The sequence below is a fragment of the Capsicum annuum genome, chromosome 8 (genome assembly GCF_002878395.1).
Source record: "Capsicum annuum cultivar UCD-10X-F1 chromosome 8, UCD10Xv1.1, whole genome shotgun sequence".
In the NCBI taxonomy this organism is placed as follows: Eukaryota; Viridiplantae; Streptophyta; class Magnoliopsida; order Solanales; family Solanaceae; genus Capsicum; species Capsicum annuum.
Genome location: NC_061118.1, coordinates 155,426,196 through 155,453,655, shown reverse-complemented (window position 1 = coordinate 155,453,655; position 27,460 = coordinate 155,426,196). Strand labels below are relative to the sequence as shown.

The following is a 27,460-nucleotide window of genomic DNA, read 5'->3' as shown; positions in this document are numbered from 1 at the left end:
AATTTGTAGTTTGAAAGTCCTTGAGCTAACTCTTGCCTCTAAGGCAATAGTTGTAGAACATCTCATAAATGAAAACATAACGTTGTAGAGTCAACTCTTACCTGTGAGGCATAATTTGTAGTTTGAAAGTCCTTGAGCTAAATCTTGTCTCTAAGGCAAGAGTTGTAGAACATCTCATAAATGAAGACATAACGTGGTAATGTCAAATCTTGTCCGTGGGGCATAATTTGTAGTTTGAAAGTTCTTGAGTTAAGTCTTGCCTCTAAGGCAAGAGTTGTAGAACATCTCATAAATGAAGACATAACGTGGTAATGTCAACTCTTGCCCGTGGGGCATAATTTGTACTTTTAAAGTTATTGAGCTAAGTCTTGTCTCTAAGACAATAGTTTTAAAACATCTCATAAATAAAAAAAATAACATTGTAGAGTCAACTTTTGTCCATGGGGCATAATTTGTAATTTGAAAGTTCTTGAGTTAAATCTTGCCTCTAATACAATAGTTGTAGAATATCTCATAAATAAAAATATAGCGTGGTAGAGTCAACTTTTGCCCGTGGGGCATAATTTGTTGTTTGAAAGTCCTGAGCTAAGTCTTGCCTCTAAGATAAAAGTTATAAAACATCTCATAAATCAAAATACATTGTGGTAGTGACAACTCTTGCCCATGAAACATAACTTGTTGTTTGAAAGTCATAAATCTTGTCTTTATAATGTGATAGTATCAACTAAGAAATCAAAGAAAAGAACAGAAATAATAAAAATTGCGAAAAAAGAGAAAATGAAAAAAAATATTTTAAAAAATAAAAAAAATGTAGCAGTTGAGAGAGAATGGAAAAAAAAAAATAAAGGTCGAGAAAATAAAAAAAATAAAAGACAAAATAAAAATGAAAGAAAACTAGTATTTTTTTTAAAAATAAAAGTAGACGTTGAGAGGTGTAAATAAAAAAAGTAAGGGTTGAGCAAAACTAAAAAGAACAAAAAATAAGAGGAAAGAAAAAAAAATTAGAGAAAAATCAAAAAGAAGAAAAATAAACTGAGAGGAAAAAGGAAAAAAAAATAAGGATTGAGAAAAATCAAAAATAAAAATTGCAATGAAAAAATAAAAATCAAAGTAAAATTAAAAAAAATAAAAATAAAAATTGAAAGATATAAATATGGAGTTGTTATCCATTATGAGGATCATTTATGTAATTACGCAATTGGACAGGGGTGATTTCGTCCAAAAAAATATTAGTTAAGAGGTAAAGGTTATTTTAAAGAAGTTTTTTTATTTGGGGCTAAAAATTTGAAAGCCACCGCAATTTGGGTCTATTCCTAAAATTTATCCATTTTTTAAATCTCAATTCTAACCTAATAATGTTACTCCCTCCGTCCCATTTTATGTGTCATCATTTTCTTTTTTGTCCGTCCCAAAAAGAATGTCACATTTTCTTATTTGGTAACTATTTAAAGACACAATTACACTTTTATCCTTATTGGTCTCACTTATAAGGGCTCACTTAATTGAAAATAATAATAGTACATTGTTTTAATGAAGGACAAATTGGTAAAAAACATCAAGTCTTTACTTATTTCTTAAACTTTGTGCCCGATCAAATGACGACGCATAAAAAAGGATGGAAGGAGTAATTATTTAAAAGACTTTCAAATTACAATTATATTACTCCCTTCGTTTCAAGAAGAATGACTTACTTTGACTTGACACAAAATTTAAGAAAATAAAGAAGTCTTTGAATCTTGTGGCCTTAAATTAAAGTAATGTCAAATGTACCAAATTGCCCTTTAATCTTGTAGCCATAAACATGTCACGTGGAAAGTTGAAATTAAAGTATTGTCCAAAAAGTAAAGGGGTCATTTTTTTTTAAACGGATTAAAAAGCAAAGTAGGTCATTCTTTTTTAAACAAGTGAGTATTATAATATACTTATTAAGTGCTCCAATCCTATCAAATAATAGGTTGAGGTAGACTGACCAACACAATTGGCAAGCCTGTACTGGCAACTCTAGTTTTTCGAGAGTATAAGGGGTCATTGGGTAGAGTGTGTAAGAATACCAAATATGTTGTATTAGTAATGTTGGGGCTAGTAATGGAGTGATATGTAATGTTGGAATTAGTTGTGTTGAGATTATTTCTTATCCAATGTTTAGTTTGATGTATTCAAAATGACATGCATTGTTATATTCTTAAAATAATTATTTATTACCAAAATACCCTCCACGTTTTATAATATTGTGTACTTAGTAAAATTTTATTATTCATTTTTTAAAACAAAAAATAAAATTTCTTTTCATATTTTCACTTAATTTTTTTGAAGGAAATTGTCATATTGAGAAATTGAATGACAAAAAGTCACGAAGTTCATTATGAATTGAATAAAAGATAAAATTTGTATTGATAAGATAGTTATCGATTATTACAATTTCTCAAAAAAACTTAGAAAGAATTTGATAAAAAAATTGCTCTATACGTTCTTAATCTTACTTATGTTGAGATTAATATGAGTCAATATATTTTCTAAAAATCGTGTGAGATAGAACTTATATTAAAATCAGAAATCTGGCGCTATCATGTTAAGTAAAAATTTAAAATTACATCTTTAGTCCTAGTAATAAAAAAGATCAAGTAAAATCTTTAAAATGACTCGAAATTGTGTTGTGTTGTGTCAAAGCAACATATTACGAGAAGCTTTACATCCCTGAAATTGGTAGTGTTGGGAGGGATACATTTTTGTCGTTAGCATACTTATCCCATAGTATTAGAATCTATGTAGGGAAAAAGTATCGTTTCCACCTCAAACTATAGTCGAAAAATCGAATCCACACTTAAACTATATAAGTGACCTATTCCACACATTAACTATAAAAAAATTATACTTTTTACACCTTGTGAGACATTACACCACTTGCATGTGGTGTGGTGTTTTACACGCGCTGCCACGTCAGCATAATCCGAAAAATAAGAAAAAAGACATTGTTTTCACCCCAAACTATAGTCGAAAAGTCGAATCCACACCTAAACTATATAAGGGACCTATTACACACCTTAACTATAAAAAAAAGTGATACTTTTTACACCCTGTCAGTATTACACCACTTGTGTGGTGTTTACACGCTCTGCCATGTCAGCACTACGTCAACATAATCCAAAAAAATAATAAATTTATTATTTTCATAATTTTTTCTTTTTTCTTTTTAATTTTAAATTTTCATAATTTTTTCTTTCTTCTTTTTAATTTAATTTTTTTCCCTTCTTCTTCAATGTCTAAAACCTCCATTGTTGTCAATGTCCAAAACTTTCATTACACCATATTCACCACCATAAACTTTATCCCACCAACAAAATTACCATAACAATTAATTTCTTCTAACATTGTTCTTCATCCGTAACCCATTGTCTTTTCTTAAAAAATAAAAAATAAAAATTCTCAGCTATAATAACCATTATTGTTTCAAAAAATGGTCACTCGATTGTTGGCCTCTGTGTTTTAAATGGTAATGACCAACACATTTTCGTACTTTTTCTATTTGTTTTTCAGCTATAATTTTTAAAAAGCAAGCTACATTTTTTGATGGATTAATAATTAATAAACAGAGAGGAGAAAATCGACGATGAATCTGACTTTTTCGACGAGAATTCACTGAAAAACATCCTTGCTACAAAATTTTATATATATATATATTTTTTTATAAAATTTGATTTTGCCCGTTTAAACATCAAATACAATTTGATTTTGTTCATTGTGAAATTGACGTTGATTCGATAAAGGTGGAGGATGAATTGTGTTATTTGGGGATGTGGTTGGAATTTGAAGGTGGAGTGATGAAGAAACTGCGTTGGTTGGGGTGGGGGTGATGAAGAAGAAGATGGTTTGGGGTTGGGGTTGGAGTTTCGGGATGGGGTGATGAAGAAGATGATGGTTTGGGGTGGGGGAAGGGAGATGGATGTTGGGAGTTGGGGAAAGAGTATTTTAATTTTTAATTTTTTTTTTGCATTAATTTTTAATTTAAATGGGCCAATTTTTATTTAAATAATTATGTATTTTCCACGTCAGATTTAGGGAGTAAAAAGTATCACTTTTTTATAGTTAAGGTGTGTAATATGTCACTTATATAGTTTAGGTGTGGATTCGACTTTTCGACTATAATTTGGGGTGAAAACGATGCCTTTTTCCTTAATGTTTTAGTCGTTTACTTTTGTTATTTAATAGGCTAGACGCGCCTAAAATAAATATAACATACGCACCTTAGAATAGGGGCGCAGGGAGGTAATAATATTACTTTTATATAGTTAAGGTGTGTAATAGACCACTTATAGTTTAGGTGTGATTTCGACTTTTCTTATATAGTATGGAATGAAAATGATATTACCAATACCATGATTTCTAAGGTATTAACTATCAACCGACCCCTAAAAGTGGATAATTTGAGTAACAACATCGAGGACATTTTTGGGATAAAAGATCCATTAAAGGTATAATTGTCCTATTTTCCATAGTTAAGGGTCACAAATAGCTCTTTTTCCTACTTAAAAGGACTAAATTAGCTTTTTGTTTTCCTTTAGGAGGTTAAAAGTTTTTAACCGGGATTTACCTGGGGTATAAATAGTTCAACAGATGTAAAATATTTCTCCAACGTCACTTCGATTCGGAGTGTACCCGACCCGCCACTATCCAGTAACCCTAATCCCAACGCCAATCTCGCGTTTTATTTCGATTTTATCATCTCTTTCGACTCTAACGGTGAGTTTTATTTCGCTTATTAATGATTTTAATTTTTTTTTCCTTCTTAATATGGTCTGCGATTTAATACGCGCTTGAATTTGCTGAAGCATAGTGGTAATTTTCACGAGTCATTATTTGTTCATAAAAAATTAGATTCTAGAAGCGTGACTGTTGTTGTGTACGAATTTTGTGTATGTTAAATTTAGGTTTGTTTTGAGTCGATGGTTGATTTGTATTTGTCTCCTAGTTGGTTTTACGGTTACTTACTCTTCCTAATTTGTGGTACAAGGATTAGGGTTTATACTCAAGAGAACGAGAACTAAGGTTAAGAAAAAGTTATTTACAGATTCACTGTTCTACGGAGGTTTAGAAGCGGCTGCTGAGTTGGAAAGGTTAGGTGGAGTAAACTGAAACTTTTATGGTCTGTTTGTGTGAGTGGAGCTCCATCTTCGACAAGAGGGGTTGCTTGGATGGTAAGCACCCTCCACCTCCAACTTGAAGTTGTGGGTTCAAGTCATCAAGGGTGGGATATCCTTGAATTCTGTTCTAGGGGTGGCAATGGGGTGAGCAGGGAGGGTGTAACACCCCGCACTTACGCACTAGAATTCTAACCGTCGTCCCTACGCGTATAAGCTCTAATACAAATATAAGTTTCATGATCATTATTCTAGTGTTTGAAGTTCTTTCGAGGTGAAAGATGTTCATAGGAATCATTTAGAGCGAAGTTGAGCTAAGAGCCTTTGATTCGGTTAAATCTTTATATTCGATTCTACAAGGATCGACTTTAAACGTGTATAACTTTCTATATAAGTAGAATTTCTCAGCTCAAGACCCACGGAATTGTAGACAATTGAGTTAGCTTTACAACAATACCAATTTCGCCTTAATCTGATACCCGAGTGAAAAGTTATGACATTTTTTGTGAGAGGCAGTAAGCCGACGCGATTGGGGCGCGGCGCGCCGGTTTCTCAACGCGTTATGTGACGTGACGCGTCGCGTATTGCCCTGCTGCTTTAGTTCCTAAAGGGTCTAGGGTCACTTTGGTCATTTTCCCTCACCCAAATCCGTCCATAACACATAATTTCAACTCCCAAGGAGCATTAGTTGTCCCTTTACTCATAATTTCTCTCCAAGGAAGCCTCAAGCCTCTCTCTCAAGAACAAACCCTAACCTCCATCAAAGAACTTCAAAACTCCATTACAATCTCTTCAAGAAGAAGAGCCAAGAATTAAGTTCCCTAATCCAAGAATCTCAAGAAAAGCATTCAAGAACATTCCCAAGGCTTCCAAGTCAAACTTTCAATTTCAAATCAAATCAATTAAGATATGTGGGGTTATGAACAAGGATATTCTTTCATCCTTGTGCTCAAAACATTTTTTAAAGTTAAATTTACATGATTTGCAATTTAGGGTTCATACCCAAATGTCATTGTTTCGAGTTTATGAAGTTACAAAGTGATTTATGTGTTGAATTGCATAACTACTCTCACCTATTTATGCGTGTGACTTGACTATCTATGTTGAGAATTGAATTTCATTATCTTGACTTGAACCATCCGTTTTCCTTATTTCTTATTACGTATTTTGCGTTGTTCTCTTATTTTCTTTTCTCGGATATCTAGTGTTATTATTTCTTACCTTTTATTTTGTTATGTTACCCATCCTGTTTTATATTTCATTACGACCTTGGTATATTATTCTACATCTGGAGTCGGGGGTCTATCGGAAACAACCTCTCTACTTCCTCGGAGGTAGTGGTATGGACTGCGTACATTTTACCCTCCCCAGACCTCACTTTGTGGGAATACACTGGGACTGTTGTTGTTGTTGTTGACTTGAACCATCTATCTTAGGATCACTTGTGATTCTAAGCACCGTGTGACGTCTAGGGGTAGTCTCGGGGCATTACAAACTTGGTATCAGAGCACAGAGTTCAAGTGTCTATGAAGTCGTGTCTAGTAGAGTCTTGTGGAATGGTACAAAGACGTCTCTACTTTCATATAAACTACTAGACACGGCTTCATAGACACCCTAGTACACTTGAACTCTGTGCTCTAATACCAATTTTTAATGCCCCGAGACTACCCCTGGGCGTCACATGGTGCTTAGAACCACAAGTGATCCTAAGCTAACCCATGATATTTGTATAACTCGTGAGCAACTAAATATATTACATAAATCTTAAAGAAATAGCGGAAGATAAATCTTTTCTGAATATGATCAATACAAAACTGGATTAAAATGATTACAACTCTGGTTATACTGAACAAAACTGGAATCAAATACATCAACTCTACTGACGGATTATGAAGCCTCTACTAATATTGACTATAGGTAGCCGGGACATGACCCCAGCTATCCCTAATCAATACGACTGAATAAATAAAAATACTACTAGAACTAGAATTGACTTGAGTCCTTGAATCAAAAGAGCTCATCACCTGCTGACGGAAACTGCACAGTCTGATTATGATGTTTGGGCTACAACTGGTACCTACATTATGAGACAATGTAACACATATATATGTGGATCAGTACTTCTGGAATGTACTGAGCATGTGAGGGTGAATGCATAAGTAAAACAATGGTTTAATGTACATATAAACTTTTTAACATGCATGCTAAGTGTAAATGACTTACCTTGGGCTTGAATAAAACAACTATGTAAAATCATAAACATGAGTAATGAAGCATCATAATAAACTTTGTGAGCCGTAACACTTAGTTCTGAAAGCTGTACTTTTACTCTTTCTATTGGGAGTTTCATTAACCAACATAAACCATGTGAGCTGTCATAGAGTCCAACGTCTTACCCACTTTGGGGAGAGCTGTTCTACCCTTGCCATCGGAATAGAACCTTATCTTAAGTGATCACTATATTTAACCCATATAGGGACTTTAGACTTACGGTGGCTCGTAGTTCTGGGGCATGAGACCTTGAAATCATACCCAACTCGGTGCTAAATACTATTCCCATTCTTATCGCTCAAACTTTAGGAAATCTACTTTAAAATAACACAAGGGTTTGTAAAGAAAGCCAATTATGCTTCTCTTTCTTTAAATCATGATCAAGATGAATAATTGTGGATTCCAATCTTAGCTTAGGATCGAAAGATCAATTCTTGATTTAAATCTTGAAATATACTCATCAAGAGAAAACTTAAGAGCATTATCTTCTTGAAATCTCAAAACTCAACTTAGGGCTTAAAATTCATGCTTTAAATTCATGATAATTCATAAACAAACTTCATGCTCAATAACAATCTTGAAATACTTCAACAATATCAAGTCAAGATAATTAAATTTAATTCTCAACATAGATAGTCAAGTCACACGCATAAATAGGTGATAGTAGTTATGCAATTCAACACTTAAATCACTTTGTAACTTCATAAATTCAAAACAATGATATTTGAGTATGAACCCTAAATTGCACATCATGTAAATTTAACTTTAAAACATGTTTTGGGCACAAGGATGAAAAAATATCCTTGTTCATAACCCCACATACCTTAATTGATTTGGTTTGAAATTGAAAGTTTGACTTGGAAGCCTTGGGAATGTTCTTGAATGCTTTTCTTGAGATTCTTGGATTAAGGAACTTAATTCTTGGCTTTTCTTCCTGAAGAGATTGTAATGGAGTTTTGAATTTCTTGGATGGAGGTTAGGGTGTGTTCTTGGGAGAGAGGGGCTTCCTTGGAGAGAAATTATGAGTAAAGGGGCAACGAATGCTCCTTGGGGGCTGAAATTATGTGTTATGGACGGATTTGGGTGAGGGAAAATGACCAAAGTGACCCTAGACTCTTTAGGAACTGAAGCAACGGGGGAATACGCAACGCATCTAGGGGTGGGCATGGTATGGTATATACCGAATTACCATACCGAACCAAAATTTTTGATACTGTAATTTTTGGTATTATGGTATTTCGTATGGTATATGGTATACATTTTAAATTTTTTTGGTATATGGTATACGGTATTTACAAATGACATATCGAAATACCGAATACCATACCGAAGTGTATACAGTTGCATAAGTAACTTTTATATATATATACACGCACAAAAAAAACTTAGTATTAGTATAAAAATGTTTAGACTTTGAAACTTTCGCTACTCTATCTTGATTGAAATCTCTTTTTGGTGTAAGTGACTAATAAAAGGAATTGTTTGTACTTCTTTTTCAATATTTCTACATGTGTAATGCATTTTTATGATACAAGTAAGACATGCTTTTGAAAAGTCGAAGTAATAATACTCTAATATACGAGTATATATTGTCAAAGTTAAACAAACTATGGTTACCGATTACCATACCGCAAAATACCGAACCATACCGAATTAATATGGTATAATGTTTTTAAAAATCGAATACCGAAATTACCGTACCATACCATACCATGCCGACCCCTAAACGCATCGCGTTGAGTAACCGGCGCGCCGCGCCCCAATCGCGTCGGCTTACTACCTCTCACGAAAAATGCCATAACTTTTCACCTAGGTATCGGATTAAGGCGAAATTGGTATCGTTGGAAAGCTAACTCAATTATCTACAATTTGGTGGGTCTTGAGCTGAGAAATTCTACGTATATAAAAAGTTATACACATTCAAAGTCGACCCTTTTAGAATCGAATATAAAGATTTAGCCGAATCAAAACTCTTTCACCTCGAAAGCACTTCAAACACTAGAATAATGATCATGAAACTTATATTCACATGGAAATCATTTGTATTAGAGCTTATACGCGTAGGAACGATAGTTAGAATTCTAGTGCGTAAGTACGGGGTGTTACAGAGGGGTAGGGCAAACTCTAAATGGGGTGGGGCAGAAGCTGATTGTTCAAATTCTTTAATGGGGCAGGGCAGGTTTCGGTTTGGTTTGCAGGCTAAAATCTGGCCTATGTGTTAGCTTAAGTTGTGATTACTTTATGATTCTGACTTAGTTGTTTCATATTACTTAGAATTTCAGTTCAAAAACTTATTAAATATATCTTCATATTTTTAGATCGAACACTTATTAAAGGTGCATTAGTTTAGAATAATAATTAAAAGTTAAAAGAATATGATTGAACAGTGCAAAAGGGGATGAAAAAGAAGAAAAAGTAAACTTAAATGGGGCGGGGTGGGGCAGGACTTAGTGGCATGGGGAAAAGTTTTTAAAAAATACTAAACGGGGCAGGTATGGTGTGTCCAAACCTTAGCAGGTCAAGTCTTGCCCACCTCGGTCCTATATTGACCTGCCCCATTGCCATCCCTTTCCCATTCTTGTATAAAACAGAAATATCCTTCCCTTCACCCTCCATTTGCTGCAACCTTTGCCAGAAGGAAGACAAGTGAAAGGCAGATGTTGATGTTAGATAGGCTGAACTGGTTGCGACTCTAGAGAAGATATTGGAATAAGAATTCTCCTTTATAGGTTATTCTCTTTTTCTTTTGATGGGCCCTGATATCTCCTCTGAATCCACTTTATTTCTTCCAATGTGGGAAGTCGTAGTTGCTCAGTTGGTTGGTTGGGTACATAAACACTCCCACCTTGTTGGTGAGGGTTTAATTCCCCACATAGTAATCCCCTCCCCATTTCCCCTTCCCCGTCTTTTTTTTTTTTTTTTTAAGAAACTTGATTTCTTCCTTATATGGGTATCGGTCCTAAGCCGGGGGTCTATCGGAAACCACCTCTCTACTTCTCTTGAGGTAGTGGTATGGTCTGCGTACACTCTACCCTCCCCAGACCCCACTAATCCCACTAGGTGGGAATACACTGGGTACGTTGTTGTTGTTGTGAACTTTATTTCTTCCAAGTACTCTCCTCGATCAGTTATGTGGATTTGATTTGGCTGTGATGTCCTTGTTCAAATTTCTTGTGTAGCTGTCACCAATGAAACATATTATGCTCACATATATAATCTCATCTAATTTATTCTCCTTTTTTTATTTGTAATAGGGAGATTAAATCATTGGATTCGGAGGCTTGAGGCAGATAAAGTGACCTCTGTTTTCTTTACATACCATTTTCTTAAAGGGGGGTTCTTTCTCTGATAAAAATGTCTGTAACAGCTGGTGTAAGTGATACAATCATTGCAATTAGGGAAAAGCTCCGGGGTAAAATTGGCCAAACGAAAGTGAAAAGATATTGGCCTGGTAAAGCTCCTGAATGGGCAGATGAACCGGAAAAAGATGAGGATATTAGGATGAACCGGGAAGCAGCGCTTGAGAAAGCCTTTCCCAGTCAGGGTGGTTTAGACATTGCAAGAAAGGATGATGCAAGGCTGCGTCGACTGGCAGAGAGTAGAGTTGATAACCGTGAGGAAATCAGAGCAGATCATCGTCGCATCCGACAAGCGGAGATTGTTTCAACCATAGAAGAGGAAAATAGAAGACTAGAAAGAATGGAATTTGAGGAGGAGGATGAAGATGCCTTGGATGAAAGGAGGAGGAGAATCAGAGAAAAGAATCTTCAGAGACAACAGGAAGAACCTCTGCTGGAGGAAGAAGAAGAGGAGGTAGAGGAAGAGGAGGAAGAAGAATCAGAATACGAGACTGAATCAGAGGAAGAGACCACAGGGATAGCAATGGTGAAACCAGTTTTTGTTCCAAAATCTGAGAGAGATACCATAGACGAGCGTGAGAAGCGCGAGGCGGAGGAAAGAGCTCTGGAGGAGTTAGTGAAGAGGAGGTTAGAGGAGAGAAAACTTGAAACAAAGCAAATAGTAGTTGAGAAGATACGAGAGGAAGAAATAATTCAGAAAAATTTGGAGCAGGAAGCTAATATTGCTGATGTAGATACTGACGATGAGGTGAATGAGGCTGAAGAATATGAAGCTTGGAAGTCCAGAGAAATTGCCAGGATCAAGAGGGAGCGGGAGGACAGAGAGGCTAGTAAGAAGGAGAGGGAAGAAATAGAGAGAGTAAGAAATATGACTGAAGAAGAGAGGAAGGAGTGGGAAAGGAGAAACCCGAAACCTGCCCCACCACCCAAGCAGAAGTGGAAGTTTATGCAGAAGTACTACCACAAGGGTGCTTTCTTCCAGACAGATGCTGATGACACAACTGGAACTTCTGGTGCTGATGGTATATTACACCGTGATTTCTCTGCACCAACAGGGGAGGATAAATTGGATAAATCCATACTACCAAAAGTCATGCAGGTTAAACACTTTGGTCGCAGTGGAAGGACAAAATGGACACATCTTGTCAATGAGGACACAACTGATTGGAACAACCCGTAAGTACCTTATACCTTATATTTACATGCCCATCTCTGTTCAATCAATTTGTCACATAGATATGCTGGATTAGTATTTCTAAATTATGTCGCTGCACTCAAGGGTGTAGCCTAGTGGTCAATGAAGTTGGTTAAGAGTCTAAGGTCTCAGATTCAAATCCCAGTTGAGACAAAAACACTAGGTGATTCTTCCCATCTGTTCTAGTCTTGGTGGACAGAGTTACCAGGTGGGAGGTGGGAGGTGGCAGGTAGCAGGTATCTCGTGGATTTAGTCGAGGTGTGCGAAAGCTGGCCCGGACACAACAGTTATCAAAAAAAAAAAAGTTGTCTTGTTTGTTTCATGTTAACATCTGGTTTAATGATTTCAACACAATGGTGAATACTACCTTTGTCCAACTATGATTATCGTAGCTGCTCTTTCACTTTGGTTGAAGGGATGTCACATTTTGTGCTCTTTAGCATATTTTATTTTCTTGAAACTGGTAATCTCTCTCTATCCCGGCCCTCCAAACTGAGTTTTAGTCTACAGAAAAGCATAGGATAAAGCAATGGATAAGATTAAAGTTACATAATGAATATATTAATTATACTTTGGATGTTTCACAGTTGCGTCAGAACTTTGTTCTGGAGTCTTAGTTGCCTTCTATGAAGTGGATGATTTTTATGTCAAACAATACAGCGCATCACGTTGATTGCTACTCTCTCTCTCTCTCTCTCTCTCTCTCTTTTATGGGTCTTGTCTTATATGCTGCTGGATTCTTGCATGCTCGATTAATCACCTGCTATTTCTATAGTTCTTTTGCTTGGGATTTTTAAGAAATAACTATTATCCTGGCCAAGGGTCTTAAGAGTGAATGATGTGCATTTCAGGGTGTAGAGAGGTTTATCTCGTGTGTGTATCAGTACCTAGGGCGAGATTTGGTGTGATAGGAGAAAATTTTCGTTTGCTAGGTGGATTTATGGGCATGAATGTATGAAGAATTCGATCATCTATTGAGATGTTTCCTTTCTGAGTGTATTCTAGCGTTGAAACCATCAAAATTTCCAGAAAATGAGACAATAAACAAGTTTTGGGGCCTTGAAAATTTTGACTGCATTTTTGTGAGTGATCCATGCTAGTATAGGAGCATCCCTTTTTCTGTTCCTGTAAAACGCTCTTCTTCTGTTTTTGATGGTTGGGAAGTTTTTGTCATGGCTAATGTACCTGGCCCCGCTGGATAGGAAAAGAATTGAAAGCCTCATATGGCATAGGAAGTTTGTGATTGGGAGCCTCAGAGTTTGGGGCCTTGAAACGACTTTTGGAGGTGTGGGAGAATGTGGCCATAGACTTTGGGTGCTTTCTGAGTTTTACCTTCAAATTCCCTCCATCATTCTTGACTAGTCATGTATTAAACTAAAATACTTAACAAAGATTCAAACATAGGAGCGGATGTGCTTATTAAAATCATTTGGAGAAACATAGAAGTTTATTACTGTACATTAACGAGACAATGGGACACGTTTACTTTCAGTTCAGTAAGTTCAATTTTGAAAAGGGAATTCCCCAAAATATGAGCACTTTTTCACTCAATAAATTATCTAGCTTAGTAGAAAATAAAATAAAAGTACTCTTCTGTTGAGTAATGCCTTTGTAGCCAGCTTGCAACATGTCCGAGTAGCTTAGGGCATCTGGGATTACAGCCAAAGCCAGTTTGAGAAAGAAAGTACCTAGCATCCTGATTCCATTCGATCGTCTGGTTTGCGAGGCTTAGATTATACCGAGAGGAAGTATAGTAATATCTGTCCATGTCCCTGGTTTTCATTGAAGACTTTGCATGGCTGCTAGTCTCTGTCTAATACTAAGGGTTCGTTTGGTAGGAGGGATAACGGATAATTAATCGTGAGATTAATTTTAAGATGAGCTTATCCCATGTTTGTTTGGGATAAAATTCATGGGATAACTCATCCCGGGATTTTAGTGTTCTTTTTATCCCTTCTTGAGGGTGGGATAACTAATCGCGGGATAGCTAATCCCAGGATAACTAGTTTCCCAAACAAGCTGCCCCAAGGTTGCTGCTGTGCCTGTGATGAGAGGCTTGGCCATTTGAATGCTATTACTTGCTGGCCAACAGGAGTACTATATTTGACTTCCACCATGTCAGTTTGCGATGCATGTGTGTATATTTCTTAGTTGAATCTCCTCCCTGCGGGGACAAACTAGAAACGGAAGATCTGCAGACTATTTCAAAATTTTCATTATGTACTTCTGTATTCTAGTTTACAATGTATAGTTTGTGCTTTCGTGTTCAGTGGCCAGCTTTATCTGTGTGTTATTCTGCTAGCATCTTTTGCACTTGTTGATTTGACGATTGCTGTTGGAGCAGGTGGACATACAATGACAGTCTTCGGGCCAAGTACAATGGGAAAATGGCTGCTGCTAATGCTCCTATTGTGAAACCCAAGGGTAAGAAAATGAAGGAATGGGAGACTCGGTGAAAGCGTATTGTAGTCTGGTTCTTGGCTGTGTTCTTGATTTTGCTCAGATCGTTCGAAGCACTGTTACTGTGTTTCTATTTTGCTTGTTGCATTCAAATGTATCTTTAGCTCTTGTGAGAAGTTATATGAATTGCGGAGAAGCACATTCCGGTAGCAGTTTCATAATTATCTAATTGTCTCTTTGTTGAAAAATGAATTTAGGCTATAGATTGTATTCCGCTTTTTAGTTATTGAGATATGCTATACTAAAAGCATGAATGAAACTTTTTCTCAGTATCGTTCAGTGTTCAACTAAAATCAAGAGTAGAACTTGTGTACGTTTTTCATTTTTTTTTTCCAGTTTGATACTTCCAAAGGAAAGAAAAAAGAATTCTTCGTGCAAATAAGTAGGATTTTGTTCTTGGTATAATTAAAATCATGTTAGGATATTTTTAAATCATCCTGAGGTAGATTTATCCCTTGAAGTTGGACTTATAGGACATCTTCTCCAAGAATTCATCCATGGGAAAGGAAGTCAAAGATAGAAAAGAACAAAAAAAAAAATAAAAAAAATCCACAGATCCATCAATTTGGGTGGATTGTGATCATTTCGTGCTATCCTGTGCAATGGGATTTTTCCTAAAGGGACCCCTTTCTTCGTATCCTGCACCTCTCGTTATAGGCATAGATAGATTGTCCTACATGATCCATATAGATTGTGTGGAGAGTGTTGGAAAGCTGTCATTTTCTCTGCCGGCGAGGGCTGTGGTGGAAGTGTGTGTGTGGGTGGGGATTGGATTCAATTGTCTCTTGGTTGTTGGCTAGGGTGGGGATGGGGGGATTCAGGTGCCTGCCTCACTGGTTTCTGCTCGTAATATTTTTCCTTTTTCCTAAATCTGGTCTGGAAAGTTGTAGGAGAGTGAGTAGCGTGCTTGCTAAATTCTACTATACTTCTGTTAAGTTTTAAGTTTTAGCGGCCCTGAAGTGACATATGGTGGAGAGTCCAAGAGAAACTAAAATTGGTATTACTGGTGATTTTTGGCTGTGGGGTCCTTGCACTCGTAAAAACTCAATGTGTATACCTAACATGTGATTGTTGTTGTAGGTATAGTCAGGAATAGACGTGCATAACCATGTAAGTTGAAGAAGAAAATTCGACAAACTTGGTGAACATAGGAAGCTTTAAAATATTGTGTGGCGTTAAAGTGTAAAGTCTGCTGCTGCTACTTGAATGATGATAACTCAGATTCATCAAGTAAACCGACTGTCGGGTCTATTAGTAAAAATATTTGGGGATGATACTATGTGATAGACATGGGCAAGCTTTCCTCAAGCACTTCCAATGTCAATTAGTGAAAGTTGGTAAACTCGACTGGGTTTCCTTCTGGTCTGACATGATTGAACGGAGACGCGTGGGGTCACTTAAGATTTTGTGGTTTATCAATGGGGCTAGGGAATGGGCTGGTGTCTTAAACTATCTTCCAACCTCCTCCTCACATTTTGATCCAAACAATAAGCAAATTTTATTCAGAAAGATTCCTGGGGAGTAGAGTGATTTGGACATTGTTCGATCTAGTGATGGAAAAGTATGAAGTCTGCTGCTACTTGTTGAATGATGATAACTCAGTTTGTTGCTCTTGTTGCTAAATTTATATAAGGGGAATGACGGTTCTTATTTCTTTTCCCTGTCAAGTTAGTACAAGTTTGTATTTTCTTAATTTGTGCTACTAACACTTAGAACTTAACTGCCACAAGGACATGGAGAAAATGAGGCGTTCCCAAATTTTATCCTTACTAATGGGATAGAGAGGTTGTTTAAGATAGACGTCGGATCCTAAATAATATTTTGTGCTTCTTAAAGTAGGTTTAAAAATATATAAGTATGAGAAATATATAGACCACAAAATAGTGAGGATAGTCAAAAACAAACTATAGCAAGGACAAAATTGAGGAGTATGAAATGTACGATAAATAATATTTCGTATTAGTTGATCCTTCTAGACTTGACACATTCATTTAAAAAAAAAAAAATTTAGTAAGGGTCTATTTTATCAAATTAGACTTATTAATTATGCTTTGAAGATATAAATTTGAATATATACAACTTGTTTAGTCATTTAATGATAAGAGTATTATTAGAAGAACATATTAAAATCCTCTTGATTTCATCAAAGAAAAAACTAAATTAAAATAAATATTTTTAGGTTGTATTAGTAATGCTGGGATTAGTAGTGCAGGGATTAATAATACTGAGATTATTTTTTATGCAGTGTTTGGTTTGATGTATTGAAAACAATATGTATTGTTATATTTTAAAAAGAATATTGTATGTTTACAAAAATACCCTTTGACGTATTATAACTTTGTCTATTCTTTGCAAAACTTTTTTTTGTTAAAATAAAATAAAAAGTAAAAATATAACTTATTATTTACTTTGGAATTTTAAGATTCAATCATTCACTTATATATATATTTTTTTGTTATCTTTTCTTTATTTGTTCATCATTTTTTTGTTGTTTCCACTTTGTGATGTTCTTACATTGGAGGAAGATACGTGTAACTTTTGAACGAGACAATAGAATTATTATTGATATAAATTTGTGTTCCGTAGAGTGCATGTTAAAACTAAGTAGAAAAAAAATATTTTTATTTATGATATCCTATTTACAAAATTAAAATTTGTATGCAATCATGCAATTTATTTTCGAATTGTGACCAATAATTATTTTTTAAGTTAATGGAGTAGTTTTTTATGACTAAAATTATTTGGAGGGATATTATTATCTTGATAAATTGAAAAGAAATAACTCACATTGAATAAATTGAAAAGATTTAGAAAAAAAATTAAAGAAATTTGAGGACATTTTTGTGTTGACACATATTTATCCATGGATTATAATCCATGGATTACTAATCCCACCAAGTTGGGTGTATTAGTTATACAACCTATAATACCATGTAGGGTGTATAACTAATCCATGTATTAGTTATACATAACTTCAAAATTGCTACCAAATAATGTATTAAGTAATCCCATCATTTAATCCATGGATTATGAAAATAATCCATCCTACCAAACGGATGGTAAATACTTACAGATGCCCATGTTCTTATTACATTATTTTTTTCTCTCTCTGCTTCCAATAGCTATTCAACTCAACCTGGATCAAATAAATACCTAACTCAACTTTTGAATGTTCACTCAATTTAAGGAATTTACCTGGTGCAATAATGTTTTGTAACAGTTAAATCATTTGACTATTCGTTTGTTTCATTTAAATGTCAAACTGAGTGGTGAGCTTACATAGGACCACTGGATCTGGTAATTGGTCCAATTCATATTAGTACAAGTTTTTTTTTTAAAACCTACTATAGGATACTACGGCTAATCCATGTAACATACAAATAATTAGGTCGCTTAAATGAAAAAAAAAAACAACATTATTTTTCATCTCAAAATGAAAGGGTTTATTCTTCAATTAATTCAAGTTGGAGGAAAAAGATTATCATACCCCTGGGTTGTTAAATTTTGATATAATTCTGAAATTTGGGATGGGGTAGAGAATTTCATACGACAACAACATACTCAATATAATCCGTTAAATGGGGTGTAGAACTTCTTAATAATAGTAGTATTATACCGTTATTTGTTCAACGGAAAAGGCTCTAATATGCCCTTCAACTATTAAAAATGGTACACAAATACTCTCCTTCCATCTTTAGGCTCAAAAATATCATTCCATTCATCTATTTGGCTCAAAAATACCCTTAATGTATTATAAATGACTCAAAAATGCCCTTCTTCATCTATTGGTTCAAAAATGCCCCTCCATCCATCTATTTGGATAAAAAATGCCATTAACATTAAATTTAAATCCAAAAATGTCTTCTCCTTTTAACAAATATATAATTTTTTTTAAAGCTGTGAGCTTGAAAACACATTATTTTCTATAAAGTTTTTTTTGCGTAAAATGTAAGAATTTGTGATGTTTTCAAAAAAAATTGTAAAACATAAGAATTTCTTATGATTTAGAGAAAATTTTTACTGTAGATTTCCATTAAAGAATCGTTAATAAAAAAGGGTAAACATAATAATTTATTACGTTTAGCCTATTTTAATAACTAATTATAGGGATGGTTTATTTTGATCAATTTATTCATATCTTGACTTATTTTGATTTCGAGTTCAAAATCAAACTGGGAAATACTATATTTGTGTGGTTTAATCCTCTGATTAAATAAATTATTGTTTTATTACTAGGCATGAAAGTGAAATATTATGGGGAAAAAACGTCATGTTAGTTATAAGGGTGGGAAAATTAAGTACTGCTATTAGTACTTGTTTTTGCACTATATAGCGAGAATTTTTTTTTTTCAAAATGTCTATATTTTTCATTTTAAAATTATGTAGCAAAAAACGATGTTAGCATGTGCGAAGGATATTTAATCCTAATTGAAACCACATGAATATAGTATTTCACAGTTCGATTTTGAACTCAAAACCAAAATAAATCAAGATATGAATAAATTGATCAAAATAAACCATCCTATATTTAGTTATTAAAATAGGCTAAACGTAATAAATTATTATATTTACCCTTTTTTATTAATGATTCTTTAATAGAAATCTACAGTAAAAAAATTTCTCTAAATCATAAGAAATTCTTATGTTTTACAAATTTTTTTTAAAACGTCAAAAATTCTTACATTTTACGCAAAAAATTTTTTTAGAAAATAATGTGTTTTCAAGTCCACAGCTTTAAAAAAATATATATTCCACATCATGTTATAAATGTATTTATATTATAGTGAATGTCTATCAAGATCTACTTTGATATCTATTAGGATCTGAAGCATCCGTCTTTTACTCAGACTAGGAGTAAATTTCTCCTATAAATAGAGGGGTTTTGTTCATTGTATTTACAATCATATAATCTCTCATCCTCAAGAGAAGAAATACAGAAGTCTCCCTCTTCCCTCTCTATTTATTCTTCACATCAGAATTTGTTAAAAGGAGGAGATATTTTTGCACTTAAATTTATTGTTAAGGGCATTTTTTATCCAAATAGGTGAATGAAGGGGTATTTTTGAACCAATAGATGAAAAAGAGTATTTTTGAGCCATTTCTAATACAGTAAGGGTATTTTTGAGCCAAATAAATGAATGAAAGGATATTTTTGAGCCTAAAGATGAAAGAAGGATATTTCTATACCATTTTTAGTAGTTGAGGGGCATATTAGACCCTTTTCCATTTGTTCAAATAGCTGGTCCTACAAGTATTTAACTAGACGAAAAGAAATTGAAGCTTTAATTAGCCGAAACATATATGTTACATCCTGAAAGACATAATTGACCACATTCTAGAATATATATATATATATATGCATTTAAAGCCATGATAGATTGAAAAGATATATGAATATATAGCTAAATAACATGAAAATTGTACCCTTTCATTCCTTTTTAAGTGCTCTATTTAGGTTGGATGCACCCCTGACCCCTTCTCAATTAATGGTTTAGGTAATTTGAACGAGGGTATGGTAGGAAGATTTTAATCAAATTATTCTTGAAAGATTAATAAGCAAATGGAATTGAGGGAGTATATGGATAAGATGATGTCTGAGATTGATAAACGATATTGACATTTTTTAGCTGGAAATGTGGACTATTTTACATTTACTTTTTGTAGATGTGAAGGCATATATATAGACAAAATTACATCAAATTTATCATCACCTAAAGACAAACAGAAAATCAAGAGATTGAAGCATGAGGCACTGTTTGAATTGACTGAAGTAATGGAGTTGAAAGATAATATTGTAGTCTTCTTATTATTGACTATCTTTTCTGAAAAAATATTTGGTTTTATCCTCAAATGGCCCCTTCAGCTTTCTCTTCCACTCAATTATTACGTGATCAGATTCTTTTGTCCATGTCAGAAAAATAGTAAAACAATCTTGTTATTGAATGGAAACTTAGTAAAAATAAGCTTATCACCAACATGGGTTGTAGTGCTGTGGTTGGGGCTGCTCCATCCTTAATCAGAGGTCGAGGGTTCGACCCTAGGTATGGAGAAAACTCTGTTGGGAGCGCTGCTACCTTAATGGACCCTGCAACGCACGATCCGGATTAGTCGGCACTCCAATGCGGACACCGAATACCCGATGGAAAACAAAAAAAAATGCTTATCACAAATAAATTTTGTGTCGCTGCAAGTCAGTGTTTTGGAAGCGATTTTGATTCATTCATTTGCCTCGCGAGCTTATTTTTCACGTGCACAAGGCCACTCCCTAATTGCAGCGCAATAGAAGGTAATTCAATATAAGGAGAAAAAAAGTTACTCTTTCGTAATTAACGAGGGACATTTATCTTTCATATAAGCCATAGAATATAAGAAAAGAAACCACAAAAATAAAGGAAAGAAAAGAGTTTGTTTGCATTATTCAAAGGTTTTATTCAACAAATATCTGAAAATAACAGAAAGTATGCAAAAATTGAAACAATAAGAAAAAGATAAAAGACATGATATCACTGACAATTTGCAGTTAGAAGTTTTTTGTAAACTTGTGTACATCACTGTAAGTGGAAAGTTCAATTGTCCCTTTTCTCTCAATTTCCTTAATTCTTCACATCATCTTCAAAATCAAAATCATGCAAGTCAATTTCTTTCTTTCTTCTTTTCTTTAGTCGTTACAACAGAATTCTAATAAATTGCAATAGCCAGTTGAAAGGTGTAATGAGATGTATGAAGAGCATATTAAGATAGTTACGGTTCAAAATTTCATCTGCATAAGTCTTGGTGGATAGAGGTGTGAGATAGCAATGCAAGCATCAATAGAATAATCGTCGAGCTATCCGCAAGTTAGGCATGGACGTTTATGCACCATCATTACTAAAAGATAAACTTATTGTTTCGGATATAATAAATACATAAAGTAAGGAAAAAAAACAAGATTTTGCTCGAAATCTATACTAATACTTATTTAACAAGTGATAGCTGGGGATATAGTTTGGCTTTTATATGTTTACCTTTTGTTTTTCTTAATTTCTTCCCGGATTAATTGGATTGGAGGGGTTGGAAGATTTGAATCAAACATTACTTGGAGCAAATAGCAAAAGAAAGTATACCATTATCATAGTTTACAGTTTAGTGATATCGATGTGTCTCTCTCATAGAACAGGATGTATATGTTTTAATTCCGATCCTTATCTTTCTCCTCGATTTCTTCACCTTTCCTGATCCTCCAATGTAAGTAAATAAAATAAAAAGGAAAACAATATTGAGCAAAACAAGATTGGGAATTGAAGGGAATCAACAAGATATGGCTTTGCACAAACATTTCATGGTTGTATTCATATAGATAAATTTTGTAAAGATTAACAAAGGCCTCATAAGGTCATGTCTTTTTCTTGAGGTTGAGACAATAGGGACACACAAATTGGACACACTGATTGATCTGCTAGCTGATCAAACAAGTTAGGGACACGTACAAAAAAGTATACTACTAATTATGAAAAATATAATAGAAATGATAGTACTCCAGACCATTAATTAAAAACATACATGCTAGCAGCACAGCACAGCACAGCACAGACAAATTATAGTTCTTCCAAGACATAAATCTCACTCCTCCAGTCCAAATTCCTCAATCAAGTTCATTTTGTTGAGTGGATTGAAGGCATGAATCTCAGCACAAGCACATTTGCTAGGTAGCACATAGGTGCCCAACCCATCAAGTGGTTGAACACAAGGCAATGGCAACTTACGCGCTATAATCACGGAATTAATTACCTCATCCGTTGGATGGTACACCGAAAGCACCTCGAATCCTCGTAGATCACGAGGATCGAGGACAGGGTACAAAAAAGCGCGTGCACCATGTGCACTCCTGAGCATCAGGGTAGCCCCTGGTGCCATATACTTAGCGAGGTGATCGACGACCTTAACTTTGTCCTCCTTATCCATACCAACTAACGCGGCCAGAAAGACTACATCGTAGTCCTTCAGGGCGCACGTTACATCCATGATGTCCGACGTGTGGAAAGTCATCCTTTCGGACAAGTCAGGATCGGCCGCCACAAGCGCGGCCGCCATCGTGTTAGCCCCAGCATCAATGTCATAGTTGTGGAAGTAGGTAGTAGTAAGATGTTTAGTAGCCAAAACAATAGAGGTAAATGGAAGTGGACCTGAACCCACAAAGGCAATTTTGTTTGGGATTTTTATAGTGTTTTTAGTAAGGATGTTGTACTCAAGAAGGCTGAGTTTGATGTAATTGTCAAAATAAGGAAAAATGTCAAGATGGTCAAGAGGGTTTTCATAAGTGGCAAGAATTGTTGAAAAGTGAGACTCTAAAAGTCCTTCAGCCTCACCACATAACTTGATGAGATGAGACCTGATTTCTTGAATTTTTTGGCAGAGCTTAGAGACATCAATAGGATTAGGAGGCATGCACGTGTGGACAAGGTCTGTGAACAACATGTTGACATCTTTGCAAGGGCTAAGGTTCTCCAATCTCGAGATTTGTTCATATAATTCACATACTTTTTGTACTACTGGATTGCTGTTTGGGCACACCATGTCGACACTATGGGCAAATTGAAAACAAAGCTAGAAATTCACCTTGGAATTATAAAACAAGAATTTTTTTGTATGTTTTTTTTTTTTTGCTTCTTGAAATTTGGAGGACACACTCAATAATCTGATGCTCCTGAAGCCACCACAGGTCGGTATTTATCGAGGGGTTTTCTATGGGCCATGGAGGGAGGGGGGGGGGGGGATATTATTTGTTGCATCATTCATTGTTATAGAATATAAATGAAATGTTGTTGCTTTGTTTTCTTCTCTTACTGGTTAATCAATTGCCACATTTCACCTTGATCATCAACAATAGAATCAATTGTCAGGTGATCGATTAGTGTAAATAGTTTTCATGCTATTAATTAAACATGTTACGACTACACTGACTAGTGATTATAAGTAATTTGTTTCGTTTTTACGAGTCTAAATTATTTTCTCTCTTGTTTGGTTTTATTTTTCAACGTATATGTAAGATTATTATATTAACAACAACTAGACGCATACTATAGTGCTAATTAAGAATGTCAAACATTTAAGTACTGCAATTAGCTATTCAATTACTCATTAAAAATTTAGTAGGTTGATTAATCAACACGATCATAATTTAGCATGAACATCATTTTACTACTCCTCCGTTCTATTTTATTTATGTGATTCCGTTTGACTTGATATGATATTTAAAAAAAAAAAAATTTTAAAAAAAATTGTGATTTGAAATGATTCGTAGATATTTGTCTGATTTTAAATTATTTTATTAAAGGTAAAAAAAAGTTGAGTTAATTTTTTTCTAACTGTAATAAAGTACTCCCTCCGTCCCAAATTGAGATGACACATTAATTAAGAAAAATAATTAATAACATGACTAGTTTACCATAGTATTACTATTAAATGATGTTTACATTTTAATTTAAAGAAAAAGTAATTAATACGTACAAAGGGTAAAACATGGATAAAAGTTTTTATCTCTTCTTGATTAATAAAAAAAGACAAGTAAAATGATAAATTAAATTAAAAAATTTGGGAGAGTAATATTCTCAAGATAGAATTATGTCACATGAAATGGAACTAGAGGTACTAACTTCTTGTGTAGTACTACTTGTTTGGAGTTTAGTTGTGTACTTGGTGTTTCTAGTTTTGCATTTGTACGAAAACCCTAATGTTTACTGTTAGCAATTAGTTAGGCTTTGTTGGACCACAAACTGTGAGTAGTTTTTCTTGGGACTTGGGACAGAAGCTCAAACTTACAATCCCAATGCTAATATTTATTTATTGCTCCTTACTTGTTGTTCTTAAGTTAATTGAAAATGACCGCATGTAAATATTCGATACGACTAAGATTTTATTGTAGTCTCGTAAGAGCAATTTTTTACACCAATTACTATGTGAATAAACGGTAAATATAGTTCGACTTGTTTGAAATTGAAACATAATAATTACGTATTATAACCTTAATTACTCAAATCAAAACGGCATGAATGGAAAGGGGGTGGGGGAACAATGAATTATTGATTTAGAACAAGGACGAAACCTAGGAATTATAGGGGAAATGACATGGATAATGCAGTAATTAGAATCTAGTAGTAATGCAGAGCAGCACCTAAATTGTTGGGAAAACGTTGATTGCAACATTAGAATCTCAAATTTTTTATGCTTTCCCACTTAGACTGTCCACACTACTGCATGACCAAATTATTAATTAAGTGCTTTAATTCTAAGCTATTTTTTTGATTCCTTCTTCTTGAATCCTCTCTACCCCAAATTGGTTTTCCTATTACTAATTTACTACTATATATTTGAAACATCAAATAGATCAAGACTTTGACCAAGGTTCTTTGTGTATACTTCTGTTGTTTCGCAACATGAAAAATGCAAGTTTTGTATGGTACTATTAATTAGTAGTATTATACATCCCTTAAAAATTATGTATCTACTAACCTTAATTTTAAGAGTACTTTTGTTAGAATATATTTTACTTCTTAAACATTTCACTTGAATCTTTGACATTCCTAATTAGTTGGCACCCGGACCGGGTAAACACACTCCTGAAGACATTGCACTTGAACGTTTGCCATTCCTAAATGTGTGTGCACCGGGCAAACATGCTTCTAATTAAATAATAGCTTGCAAATCACTTAGAGATGTCTGGTGTGACAAACTTGATTGAGAAGACATTAGTAGAAGGAGTCGATTGACGATCTCCATTATGAAAAATCACCTATTGCACTAATTAAGTGTAAAACGATAAATACTTTTTAGGATCATCAAACGCATGAAAATTTTTACTTTTAAACAAATTGACTTTCAAAGCCAATTTAGATATTGAATGGACTGCCTCTATGGGGAAAATTTTACCATGGGTGAGACACAACCAACACTAATTGTGTGAGACACCTTTTATTTATTGACAAATATTTTTATGGGCCCAATTGTGTAGAAAATGTCCTCATCTCCTCATATTTCGTTCCATTAATTTCCTTCAGTATTTTGGCTATTTCTTTTTCTTCTAATCACTTTACTTCTCTATGCATCTTTCTCTGTCTTTTTTTTTTGTTTGGTTAAATAGTTTTTCTAGCTAGTTTTTTTTTCCACATTTTTTGTTTTTATCTATTTAAAACAATCTTGTTACTCTCTCAATTTTATTTTATTTGGGCCACTGAAATAATTTTTCTTATAATTTATGTATTTTAACAAATAAAAAATTAATGTTATTTTTTAGTATTTATCAGTAAATAAATATATAAAATATTAGTAATTAAATTTAAATTTTCAAAAATATAATTAATAAGATTATTTTGGTAAAATAAACTTCTAATATAAACACAATTTAATTTATGTATAAAAATAAACTTCTAAAAAAATAGTGAAACGCCGTCATGCGTTATTAAATGGGAAAAGGATACTCTATAAAACTTTCTAAAACAAATAGCCAAAGTTTGAAAACTTTTCAAAAAGTGTCCAGTCGGATATACTATTTTCGCTTTATAGCCTTTTCCTAATTTGGATCATTCGGCCCTTTTAAAAATATTTCAATTTCAGTTTTTTGCTAAAAAACTTTTAACTGATCAAATGTTCTTCTTTTTTTTATTATTTAGAAATAATAATTAAATTACATAAAAACGATATAATTGTTAAATAGAATATGCATCTATATAAGATATATGTATAGAAATTGTATAGTTCTATCAAATATGTATATGTATAAAATATATATAAAAAATATATAGAAAGTGTATGAAAATTATATAATTGTTATATAAAATGTGTAAAAAAAATTATACAGTTATTGTATAAATTGTGTATCAAAACTGTATAATTTTTGTATAGAATATTTATATGTATAAGATATGTATAGAAATTGTATAGAAGGTGTGTAGAAACGGTATAGAACAAGCCAGTAAATTGAAAAGGCTAGAAAGTGAAATTTAAATGTCATGATCATTTTCATGAAAATTGTTTAATTTGAAGTGTCGTTCCTGTTCTTTTCCCTTATTAAATTACACAAATATTTAAAGTTTATAGACAAAGCATGAATTTTTCTTTAATTATCATTAAGTTGAATCTATTGACAAAAGTCACAATTTTTTTAACTTTTATTTTTGTTTATTTAAATTTAGTATTTTTTTTTTCTTAGAATGTTATATTGAAAGTTTTCTATCAATTTTTTTTTTTTTTTCAATTTTTTGATATTGAAAAGTTTAGCTGTTAAAAGCTTATGTAGTTATTTGATTACGATAGTAATATTAAAAATATTATTTATATATTTATTTATTAAAATAAAAAAATAAATAAAAATTTATTTTCAACTAACCAAATAAAATAAAACTAAGGAAGTAATAAAATTGATAAATCCGGAGAATGTGGGAAAAAAAAAAAAGAAGAGGGAAGAGTAAGGAAGAAAGACAAATAAAAAGCAAAGGAAAAAATTAGTCATAGTTGCACCTCGCCCATGTTAAAATTTTCCCCTATATGGCATATTTTTGGTTTCACACCGAGTCTGGCAATTATATATATGAAGATAATGTACGACCAATAAAAACTGACAATTTTCTTGTAACCCTTTTTTTTTTTAAAGAACATAATTTATTTATTTATCTTGTAACCTTGCGTGCAAGCATTAGGGTCCACTTTTCAATCTCAGCGGGTTTCCACGTATGCACAAGCGACAAGGTTTTACGTTACAAAGTTTTAGCAACACATCTTTTTTTGATTTTTTTTTCTTTTAAGTCACTTTCATATATACTGTACTTATTTTAAATGGAGTAAAATCTTTTTCCTCATTTTTATTTGGGAAATACATCAAATCACATGACAAGCTAAGTTATAATCATGATACTAAGCATTATGAATTTATGGTGTGCTTGTAATATGATGCCTTATAACTTCTCAAGTTGTAATTCATTTTGTAGCTTTTTATGCAAAAATCACTTAACTAATTTTACAGCTAATTACTACTTTACTTATAAAACTTGTTAAATCAATTTTTGTCA

The 27,460-nt window shown here is 33.5% G+C and overlaps 2 protein-coding genes across 4 annotated transcripts; one reads left to right on the top strand and one right to left on the bottom strand.

The window, feature by feature from the left end:
- The first annotated feature begins 4,453 nt into the window (after positions 1–4,453).
- On the top strand, positions 4,454–14,692 carry LOC107839698 (microfibrillar-associated protein 1A). 3 transcript variants are annotated; one of them, XM_016683301.2, is made up of 3 exons: positions 4,454–4,737; positions 10,661–11,941; positions 14,305–14,692. In XM_016683301.2, exons 2-3 carry the CDS (start codon positions 10,761–10,763, stop codon positions 14,414–14,416), a joined length of 1,293 nt encoding a protein of 430 aa, XP_016538787.2. In that variant the 5' UTR covers positions 4,454–4,737; positions 10,661–10,760; the 3' UTR covers positions 14,417–14,692. The 3 variants fall into 3 exon arrangements, with proteins under 3 accessions (XP_016538787.2, XP_016538788.2, XP_047250711.1); XM_016683302.2 differs by having other exon boundaries at positions 4,737–4,833; XM_047394755.1 differs by lacking the exon at positions 4,454–4,737 and adding an exon at positions 9,855–10,135.
- A 7,030-nt stretch (positions 14,693–21,722) lies between these two features.
- On the bottom strand, positions 21,723–23,291 carry LOC107839697 (nicotianamine synthase). The gene has a single exon (XM_016683300.2). It carries the CDS (start codon positions 22,971–22,973, stop codon positions 22,020–22,022), a length of 954 nt encoding a protein of 317 aa, XP_016538786.1. The 5' UTR covers positions 22,974–23,291; the 3' UTR covers positions 21,723–22,019.
- Between the last annotated feature and the right edge of the window lie 4,169 nt (positions 23,292–27,460).

Excerpts from the sequence above, each read along its gene's own strand:
- LOC107839698 (XM_016683301.2), top strand. The coding sequence starts at position 10,761 with ATGTCTGTAACAGCTGGTGTAAGTGATACAATCATTGCAATTAGGGAA. Across the intron at positions 11,942-14,304 it reads ACAACTGATTGGAACAACCC|GTGGACATACAATGACAGTC; the intron begins GTAAGTACCTTA and ends CTGTTGGAGCAG.
- LOC107839697 (XM_016683300.2), bottom strand. The coding sequence starts at position 22,973 with ATGGTGTGCCCAAACAGCAATCCAGTAGTACAAAAAGTATGTGAATTA.